Source organism: Elephantulus edwardii, unplaced genomic scaffold (assembly GCF_000299155.1).
Source record: "Elephantulus edwardii isolate Elephantulus edwardi_28Jun2011 unplaced genomic scaffold, EleEdw1.0 scaffold00002, whole genome shotgun sequence".
NCBI lineage: Eukaryota > Metazoa > Chordata > Mammalia > Macroscelidea > Macroscelididae > Elephantulus > Elephantulus edwardii.
The window spans coordinates 47226996-47238452 of record NW_006399752.1 but is presented as its reverse complement, the minus strand read 5'-3'; the positions used below and the strand labels follow the sequence as shown (position 1 = coordinate 47238452).

The 11457-nt window shown below is 38.2% G+C and overlaps 1 protein-coding gene across 1 annotated transcript in view; it reads right to left on the bottom strand.

Annotated features, from left to right (window-relative positions):
- The window catches only part of EML5 (echinoderm microtubule associated protein like 5), a 197726-nt gene that overhangs the window by 134447 nt on the left and 51822 nt on the right, over positions 1–11457 (bottom strand). Inside the window, exons 5-7 of the mRNA XM_006879132.1 lie at positions 8709–8894; positions 6791–6926; positions 4895–5096 (exon numbers count right to left, since the gene is read on the bottom strand). Coding sequence (XP_006879194.1) covers positions 4895–5096; positions 6791–6926; positions 8709–8894 — 524 coding nt within the window. The remainder of the gene's footprint in view (positions 1–4894; positions 5097–6790; positions 6927–8708; positions 8895–11457) is intronic.

Below are 11457 nucleotides of genomic sequence, written 5' to 3'. Positions count from 1 at the left end.
AAAGTAAATAAATACATACATATACAAATAAATAAAACAAACAACTGAATTTCAAATAGACAAAAGATCTGGTCAGATGATAAATTATAGATAGTAAACAAATACATGGAAATAAGTTATGTTGTATAAAATGTTAAAAAGTATTATCATATGTTATTATGGAATTGCAAGTTAAAATGGTGAGATCTTGTGTTCACACAAAAACCTGAAGTTTTATCTTGTGCAATTTGGCTGTGAGCGTAAAACTGTAACTTGTGGTAGTATGCTGGAACAGCACTTACAATATTTGCATTTAAATACATATATTATGAAAGACAGTGAGCTAGTTAATAGACATCTATCTCTGAATCCTTTAAAGTTCTGTCTTCATTGTTTCTTCCTGGTCCATTGGGGGAAATATATTTATTTTTTATGCTCTGAAAATCTGCTAAGAACTTTTCATAATTCCAATAGGATAAATGCATTTTCCTTTGCAATGTCTACAAATACAATCAGGTTGTTGTCATCAGGTGCCAGAAGTTGGCTCTCACACCCAGTGACCCAATGGAAAACAGAAAGAGCCTGGGTCCTCTTCTCCGTCATCCTCACACCCTCTGCTGCATGGTGCTCATTGAGATCTCTCCCTTTTCACACTGACCCTCTACTATTCAAAGCATGATGTCCCTCATGACAATCTTTTACACACACTCTTTTTCTCCTTGTTGTGTTCACAAGACTAAAGAGAATGATGGCACCAGGCATCCTTGCTTTCTCCCTAAGATCAAATGAAATCTTTAACCTTGACATTTCAGCACCACTTCTATTTGCTAAATTGTTCTACTTCTATCATGGGTTTAAGTAAACTACAGACCTTGGGTCAAACCTGAACTGCAATCTGCTTTTTGTACCATTTGTAAGCAAAGAATGGCATCTACATTTCTAAGTGGATGAAAAAAACCAAAATAATAAAATTTTCATACACTAAAATTGTATAAAATCCAAATACTGGTCCATAAATAGAGCTAACTGTAACATAAACACATTGATTGACTTAATTATTTTCTATGGCTGATTTAGGACCCTGGCTAGCATAAGTGGTTTGCCACCAGCTGCAAACCTAAAAGGTTGGAAATAATGACTTGACCCTGCAGCTCCAAGGAAGACAAGCCAGGCAAACTCCTTCTGTAAAGATGACACCTAGGAAAGTCCTTCACACTTAAAGCATCAGGGTCAGACCCAACAGCAGCTGCCAACAGGAACAAGTGGCTTGTTTCAGAGGCAGAGCTGAGAAGGTGCCGAGGAAATGTCCTGCAGCACTCACGGCACTTTGTACTACTGTTCACAACAAACTGCAGGGACACAGTTATACCTGGGAAGATTTCTTAGTGCCACATTGATCACTGTACTGCAAACCTGCATTTTTAACACCTCCAGTGTTTATCATGTCATCTAACATTGCTTGGCTGAAAGCAGAGAATACAAGAACACTTGCACTTTATTGACTACAAGAACTCATTTGACTGTGCAGATCATAAAAACTTTTGGATAACATTGAAAAGACTAAGAATTTCAGAATACTTAATTGCACTTTTAAGACTCTTATACACAGACTAAAATAGCAGTCATTCAAACAGAACAAGGGGATCTAGCATGGTTTAAAATCAAGAAAGATGTGCATCAGGATTGTCGCCTTTCTCCACACCTAATTTATTGGTATGCTGAACAAACAATTTGAGAAGTTGGCTTATATGAAGAAGAATGTGGCATCAGAAATAGAGGAAGAGTCATCAACAACCTGCATTAGGCAAATGACACATCCTTGCTGGCAGAAATTGAAGAACACTTGGAACACTTACTGAAAAGGATTAAAGACTACTGTCTTGAATACAGTTTACATCTACACATCAAGAAAACAAAAGTCCTCATTCTAGAGGTAAAATCATGATAGATGAAGAAATGAGTGAAGTTGTCAAGGATTTGGTTTTACTTGGATCCACAATCAACATGCACGGTAGCAGCAGTCAAGAAATCAGTAACAGTGTAGCAGTGGGGAAACATGCTGTCGAGGATCTCATGAAAGTGCTAAAGAGCAAGGGTGTCAGGTTAAAGATGAACATGGGGTATTTTTCAACTGCTTAGTATTTTTCAATTGCTCCTGAGCAGACAAAACTTAGACAATTAATTAGGAAGACCCAAGAATTGACTAATGCCTTTGAATTGTGGTGCTGGTGAAGAATACTGAATATACTATAGACTGCCAAAAGAACAAATAATCTGATTTGAATAAAGTACTACCAGGGAGGCTCCTTTGATGTTAAGGATGGTGAAATTTCATCTCACATATTCTGGGCATGTTGTTAGGAGGGGCAGGTCCTTGGGTGGGGGGAATATGCTGGGAAAAGTATAGGGTCATTGAAATAGATGAAGAAGATTCTGAATGAGATGAGGTGACAGTACTGCAATTATGGGATGAAGGATGACGGAGATGGTGGGGATGCTGCAAACAGGGCAAAGTTTCAATCTATTTTTGACAGGGTCACTATGAGCTATAGTCAGCTCAAAGGCATCTAACAATAATCTCAAGTCAAAACAATGGGAGAAAAGTGAAGAAAAGGTAGACTTTGAATGAGGTGCTTTTAAGGCACAATGTTATTAAATTAAATGGCAAAGCACTGAGTTTACTATGTAATGAAAGTGTAATTTTATTAAAAGAATGAGAATGCATGTTGATATTAACAGATTATGCAGTAAGTCTAAAACTTCAAACACACAAGAAAACAACAGTCTGGGAAAAAATTTGAAAATTTAAGAGCATCTCAACCCATCAGAATTTCTACACAAAAAATAAATAATCAAAGTAAAGTACAACCACAGTTCATTTCTGAGTGGTTCATTTTTTAGCCAAGCAATGAAAACTGTTTACTGATAGTTAATAAAAATATTTTATCACCATGGCTGAAGTAATATTTCTAGAAAAAATAAATTTGTCCTAGATATTAGGCTTCTGGCAAAAACAATTGTTCAAATTTGAGGGCATTGGGAACAACCAGTTAATCAAACAATAGGAAAAGTAATTTTTAGGGGCTTTTCTTGGACATCAACGAATCAAGAGATACTATCAATACCAATTTCAATATCAATATCAATATCTATGACTCCACAATCAACACTCTTGGTACCAGCAGCCAGGATATCAAAAGACAAATTACATTGGGAAAGGCTGCTGTCAGGGACATCTCCAGAGTACTGAAGAGCAACAGTGTCAGTCTGGAGACTAATGTACACCTAATGCAGGCCATGGTCTTTACAATTACTTGCTATGCATCAGAAAGCTGGACAATCACTAGGGATGATAGAAGGAGAATTGATATCTTTGAGCTGTGGTGCTGGAGAAGAGTATTGAATATATACCATGAACTTCTAGGATAACAAAAAGGTTCGTCCTAGAGAGGGTGAGACCAGGATGCTTGTTGGAGGCAAGGATTCTGAAGCTTCGTCTGACATATTTTGGACATGTTGCAAGGAGGGAACAGTCCCTGGAGAGGGCTATCATGCTTGGAATGGTGAAGGGAGAGCGTAAGAAAGGAAGACCCTTGATAAGACGGACTGACTCACTGACTGATGTAATGGGGGTAGGTGTATCAGAGACAATAAGATTGGCACAGGATAGAGCAGAGTTCAGAACTGTTGTATATAAGGTCACTATAAATTGCAAGAGACTCAATATCACATAACAAATCTACTGCTGTTGTTTCTTAATTAGAGTCAATGTCAAGAGCTGAAGTCACTTAAAAATTAGTTTCTGTGAACAAGTACAGGTGAGAAGTTTTTGAAAGAAAGGGCACTAATTTAATATCACTAAGATGTCTTATAGAAGTAAAATACATGTGGAAGCAACACCTTAAACAAATTAGGAAAGTGTGTGAAAATACACTGTGTTTATTAATGTCTATAAATATTCACTCTATTATTCTTTAGCAGGTATTTTGCAAAAAAATATCTGAATCTACCACAACATAGAGACCGCAGTGTTAATGGTGGGTTTCACTTGCTTTCTTGCACTACCTGTCAGTTGTCCGAATTTTCATCAGAGATAGAAGCTAACAATCACTGGCCTCACCACAGAGCAGTTTAATGGCTTAAAAGAGGTAAAGTTTACTGTGATCTGAACGCCACTGAAATTCTGATAATTTCACTCAGAGGATGCTTGGAAGAAGACCTAGTTTAATATAAACTGATAAAAATCTCAGTGTCTTGGAGGAGGTTCAGCTGGATGGAAAAAAGACCTAGTTTAATATAAACTAATAAAAATCTCTGTCTTGGAGAGGGCACAGCCAGAGTGCTTTTTGGAGGCAAGAATGATGAGGCTTCACCACACATAGTTTGGGCATGTTGCTAGGAGGGGCTATTCTTTAGAGAAGGACATGATGCTGGGAAGGGTGGAAGGTTGGTGAAGGAGAGGAAGACCCTCAACCAGGTGAACTAACACTAACAGGTGGACTTCTGCAATAGGCTCTTGTGTGTCAGGAAGTGTGAGGATGGTACAGGATAGAACAAGGTTCAGATCTTTTGTTCATAGGGTCGTTATGAGTTGTAGTTGACTCAATGGCATGCAACATCAACAACAAAGGATTTTTAAAGTTGATGTATTTCCTTTTCATTACATTTATCTAACAGAGCCTGGCTGCTCCGGTGGGCTACATGCTGCATCACTAAGGGAAGGATCAGAGGTTCAACCTCAGTAGCCCTGCAGGACAAAGATGAGGTAGTCTACTCTTTAGGATTTACAGCGGTGAAGACCTGATGGAGGATGGCCATGAGGTGGAACTGACTCAACCACACACAGTAGGTTTGACTTTGGACACGTTCACATTTAAGGATAAACTCCAGCCTCCACAATTACTAAGTTGCTCACCTGACTGAGCGATCATCACTTCCAGTCACAGCCAAGGGTTTTGTAGGATGGACAGCAAGTGCCCAAAGTTCACCTTCACAATGCCCTTGCATAATTAGGAAGGGTTTATTTCTTTCATGTACAACAATTTCAAAAATTTCGCTGTCCTGTGTTCCAACCAGAATGTGGTCACCTCGCCAACAAACACTCCTCACAGATAGACCTAATAAAAAGATTAATCATATTTAACATCAGTGTTATGATAATATAATACCTAAAGTGACAGTTTTTACACCTTTTATAACTGAGATATTAGACCTAAGAAAGTCACACTTTCTTGTTCCACAAACATATTTTCAATTCTCTCTACTATTTTCAATTGGAGTAATAGTCTGTTTTTACATATCGTCCTTCAAGACACTCTCCTCCCTTTTAAACGATTTCTGCTTTGATTTAAGCACTTTCTCACCAGAAGTCTTAGAACAGTCTGCATAATTTAATAAGTAAACAATTCAGGAAATACCTTTGTAGAATTGTACTGAATTGTTTTTATCTTAAAAAATCAACTTTTTACTTATCTGTATTTCATTTCTCCTATCTGTTAACTACATGACTGAGAATAGAGCCTCTTATTTGTTTTATATCAGACATTGTAACTATAGAAAAGCTTTTGCCTTTAGTTGTGATTTTCTCATGTGCGTAATAACACAAAGGCAGTAATAATACAAAGGCACTCTCCAGCCCAGTATTATGAGACTCAAGTGAGTAAAGGCACCAAATTATTTTATAAACTTTAATAATATTCAGCAAAATTAACGAAAATAGAATGCTAATTAATAGTTACTGACAACTTACCATGTGCTACTTTTCTTAACATTTTACTATACTAACTCATTTAATCTGAAGATGATGATGACTGACAAAGGAATTCTTATTATACTCATTGTACAGATAGGATTAAACAACTAATGTAAGGTGACACATTAAATATGTGATTCAAACATGGTTTAAATACAAATAAGTGTAATTTCCAGTTGTTGTTGTGTACCATCAAGTTGGAACTGACCCATAGCTGACTCTCCAGAGGGTATTCAGAGGTAGTAAATCATATAGGAGGACATTGCACATTTTTCTCCCGTGGAAGAGCTGATGGATTCGAACCGCATACCTGCGCATCAGCAGTGTAATTCCTTACCACTAAGCCAGTGAATTACTTACTAATTTCTATACTCAAATAGCCTGCCTTATTATTTCAGGTTTTTTTAAATGCCTGAATATTTTTAAAATTTTTCCAGCCATCAAATTTTGGTGAAATAAAAACCGTAATTATACTTATTGACATAACCATGAATAAAAGTTCTCCTAACCCCCAACACACTCTATAATAGCTTATTTACTAATAAGAAGCCCTGAAGATCCTGTGGTTAAAGCACTCCACTGTGAAACGAAAGGCTGTGGTTCAATTCACCAGCTGTTTCAGAGGAGAAAGATGTGGCAGTCTGTTTCTAAAAAGCTTATTACACCCTGAGAGGTACTATGAGGTAGTTCTATAGCTCTCTATGCATCAGAACTGACTTGACGGCGAGTTATTTGTTAAGTAGTTACAGTTAGCATCCTAATAGAAAAATATTTTTAAAAATTCAGTGTTATAAAATTAAGCTACTAGTACATCTCTCTATGGGCACCATTTTAACAGGCATTGGACATATGGAATATTATTTGTCAGTTATGGACTCTTTATGCACAATTTCCCTGTTTAATAGAAGGATTTCTATTAAATATTTACAGCACAGAAGAGACAAATGAAGCATCATTTATAATTATGTTTACAAATATGTATTTATGTTTATTGAAAGACAGAGGCAACCGTCAGTACATTGAGTCTGCTGAGTCACAACACACTTCTGTCATTGTTACCTTTGTATCCCTGGTCTGTTTCCCTGAGATCAATCACAGTAATTGGTTTAAAAGTTAAATCCCAAAGGCGAATACAGCCATCTCTGCCACCAGTAGCAAAGCCTTCTTCACAAGCATTCATGCTAAAAATCCCTGCCTAAAAGAAAATAAAGCATTACTTAACAAAAATTACTTAAAGAAAAATCTATTACATGAAATTGGAAATCCATTTCAAAGAACTGTTATATGGCATAATATCCCAAAGCACAAAAGAAATCTAAAAATTAAGTGCCTATGTTTACGGAAACTTAACTGTAACCAAGACAAAACCAAACTTGTTGATAAGTCGCTTCTGAAGATCAGATTGCTAATAATGTAACAGCTTTATGCTCTGAGGCTCTCTCCAAGCCCTGACAGACCCAGTTAGTAAAGATCATGAAGAATGCAAACCTGCAAGGTCTAACTGATAGTTTGAATTTGGTAGAAAATCTCACAATGTGTATAGAGTCGATATGAGCTGGAGTTAACTCAATGGTACCTCGTAACACCAAAGCTTAAATCCTTTTGTCAATTACGGAATTAATGCTACTAAAAAAAAAAGTTGTATTTTTTTTCCCTAGAAGTACCCCCAAACTTCCCACTGGCAAATCAGAGGCAAGAAAAACTAGTTTTTTTAACTTTTTTTCGCAGAATTATCTTTATTTCTATGCACAAAATCCACTATGTGGTGGCCACAGCTGGAACCTGGGTCCTCTCCACAGAAACTCTGGTGTGTGGGTCTTTACAAGACGGTCAATGGTTTCCTGACAGGGAGACTTGGTGAGCATTGTCTCCTTCCAGACGTCTGGAGTCAAGTAGCTGTAGGCCATGGAGATGGAATGAAAGGTGGCCTTGGCGAAGTTGCCCAGAGTGGCTGTAAGGCCCTGGCTGAGGTGTAGCAGTCGTCAATTCGAGCCATCAGCAACAGCTCCTTGAGTATGTGGGCGAGACTATTCTGGTACCTCGGGGTGCAGGCATGAGGCGTACCAGCCAGAGCCACAGTGTCTGGTCACCCTGAAGGGAACGGTATGATGCTTGTGGATCTTGTTCCCCAGCAGCCGTGCTGCAGAGGGACAGTGGAGAGCTCGGCCAGGATAATGGCCCCATGGATAGCAGTAGCTCCTTCCTTGGAGCACTGAACACCCAGGCCAACATGGCCAATATAGTCTTCAAAGCCAATGAATGCCTTGAAACTGACCCTCTGGACAGCACATGTCTGCTCCAGTACAGGCCTGATGTTCAAGACCTTGTCCCTGAGAGTCATCCCCAGGGGCAAGTCAATGACCTCAGTCAGACTCTTTAATGAGCAGTGAGAAGAGGCAGAGCTCCTCCAGGGACTTGATCTTTATATTATTGACCAGATAGCCCAGCTTGGTGACGAGAGTAACTCTTTGTCCTCAGCTTTGCCTCCTAAAGCTCTGCGGCCCCTCCCCCTGCCCATCCATACCCACAGCCATGACCTTGACCTGCAGAAGGCTGCCTCCCATCCCAGGACCTCCCAGCCTTCCCGCTGCACTGGCATCATCCTCCACTTGGTGTTTTCTTGGAGAAGAAGCAAGACACTAGTTTTGTTCTACTGTGGTTAATCTAGAACACTTTCACAGCTGAACTGAACAAATTTTCTTTCATAACTACTCTGAGAAATATATCATGCTAAAACAATTTTTGTCAACAAACCAATGGTTTAACAAAATGTTACTAATGCAATAATTATCTGTGTATCTAGTTATACATTTAAAAATCTTGAAAACAAAAAGACAAATTACTTCAATCCAAATACAATTTTTCAAGCAAATTAACTGATTAAAAACAGTATGTCACATCATATAATCTGCTGTTTTAAGACAAGAGGGTAAATAGTTAACATCTAAAAGTGTTTAAAATATTTAAATATACTTACAGCATGGGCTCCTTGAATTGTTCGGATAAGATTGATACCCTTCCAAACATATATATCCCCATTGAGTGCACCAGAATATGTTAATTCATCCTTTGCACAGGCGAGGCACAATATTGTCTGAAGGTCTCCAGTCTTGCCAAAGACACCTCGTTTGGGCGTTAGAGCATTTCCACATAAACTCCAGAACTAAAAAGGAGACTCAAATTACCAATGAAGATTCACAGAATAAAACATTCCAATATTTAATGCTCTTCTAGAAAAGCAGAGGTGAAATTTCTCAATAAATTCTCTTTCGATAAAATAGCATTCAAAGATCACATCCTCCTCTAATGTTATCAACAGCAACATGATAGCAGATAAGCCACTGGTTTCAATCTTTACATTTAAGAAAAAAAAAGTTGCAGTTTCTAGGGGGAAATATCTATACTAAACTTAGAAAGAAACCAACTCAGAACGGGTTAGCAGTGAAAATGAAAGTATTATACATTAAAAGGAAAAAGGGCTAAATCTAATATTAAATCTCTTATTACTGAAGCAGTAAACATGTTAAAAAATTTTTTAAAACTCAGTATGTGACTCTCACCCTTATTTTCAAAACTGTGCTGTTTTGCTAATAAAGCTTAAAAATAAGACAGATCCATTTGGACTATATTTGTTCATTCTTGGGAGACAAACAAGAAAAAGATACACTTTCATACTCAGAATTTTCCCTCTATTTTATGGGATCAGGCAAATTTTAGTTGCTGGCAGAGAGAGTAATACAAAATTAAAACTGGGTAGGTAGGGAATATATATTAAGTAATTCTGTATAAAGAAATTAGGCCCAGAGAATAGTGGTAAGAATCTGTGCTACAATTCCAAAGGTACATAGTTTGAATCCAGCTCCTCCATAGGAGAAGGATGGGCAATTACTGTGTGATTACTGCCTTTGAAAACCCATAGGGGTGGTCAGCTATGGGTCGTTCCAACTCAATGGCACAAAATAACAACAACAACAACAACAACAACAACAACAAACTGCCACTTACATATACAATATATCCATAAATATTTATATTTGAAAACCTAAAGACTGAAAGAATTTAAAATTTTAAGGTCATCTATATAAGCTGTGTTTCATTGACTATGCAAAGGCACATGACTGTGTGTATCACAACAAACTGTGGCTGACTCTGAGAAGAATGGGAATTCCAAAACAATCCTTGATTGTGCATATGCAAACCCTATACTTGGACCAGGAGGCAGTCATCAGAACAGAGCAAGAAAACACTGCATGGTTCAAAACTGGAAAGGGATTATGTCAAGGATGTGTCCTATCTCCATATCTTTTCAACCTATATGCAGAACAGCTTATCCAGGAGGCTGGGCTTTTATGAGAAGTGTGGCATCAGAACTAGAGATAGACTCATCAACCATCTGTGTTATGCAGATGACACAACTCTGCTTGCTGAAAATGAGAAGGACCTGAAGCGCTTGCTGCAGACAGTCAAGGACTGCAGCCTCCAATATAGATTGAGGCTCAATGTCAAGAAGACAAAGATTCTCACCACTGGACCATTTGGCAGCAGCAGGATGGATGGTGAAGAGATTGAGATTGTTCACAGCTTTAGTTTGCTTGGCTCCACGGTCAACACTCTTGGCACCAGTAGCCAGGAAATTAAGACGTATTGCCATGGGAAAGTCTGCTGTTAGGAACCTCTCCAAAGTACTGAAGAGCAATGGTGTCTCTCTGGAGACTAAGATATGTCTGATACAGGCCATGTTGGACAGTGACTAAGGAGGATAGAAGGAGAACTGATGCCTTTGAGCTGTGGTGCTGGAGAAGAGTATTGAGGTACCATGGACTACTAGGAAAACAAACAGATTTGTCCTGGAAAGGGTTAAACCGGGCGGCTCCCTGGAGGCAAGGATTCTGAGGCTCCATCTAACATACTTTGGACATGTAAGGAGAGACTGATCCTTGGAGAGGAACATCATGCTTGGGAGGGTGGAGGGACAGCACAGGAGGGGAAGGCCCTCTATGAGGTGGACTGATTCAGTGACTGGGGTAATCGGGATGGGTGTGTCAGAGACCGTGAAATTGGCAAAGGACAGAGCAGAGTTTAGGGCTGTTGTACATAGGGTCATTATGAGTCACAAGTCACTCGACAGCACATAACAACAACAAGAAGAATAAGTGATCGTCTTCCTTTTACTAAATCTCAATTTGAAACAATTCTGTTCTCTATTATTAATTCTCAAAGCCAACTCTCTATTTGAATCAAGTGGGGACTTTTTAAAATAGAAATTTATGTTTATGCAACATCTGAGATTAATTAAGACAGAATCTATAGAGAGTGAAGGCCAGGTGAAAGGATTTTGAGACATAACAGAGGGTTAAAAACTTAGGCTCTATAATCCTTATCAGTTTTGTCCAAGAGAACCTTCAGTGGTGATAGAACTGTCCTATATCACTGCAATCCCAGAGGTACACAGTTCGAGTCCACCAGATGCTTGCTGAAGGAGGGACAATCTCCTCCTGTCAGATCTGATTTGACGGTACGCACACAAAAGAAATAAAAAGAAATGTCCTATATCTATGTTGTTCACTAATAAAATTATTAGCTATATTTGATTCTTGAGCATTTTAAATGTGGTGAATGTGACCGAAGAAATGAAAATTCCTTTTATTAAAACATTCTTTTTATTACATTTTAAAGAGCTTAAAAGGAAATAACTACAAATACTGTAGTTGTTAGATGCCCCAAGT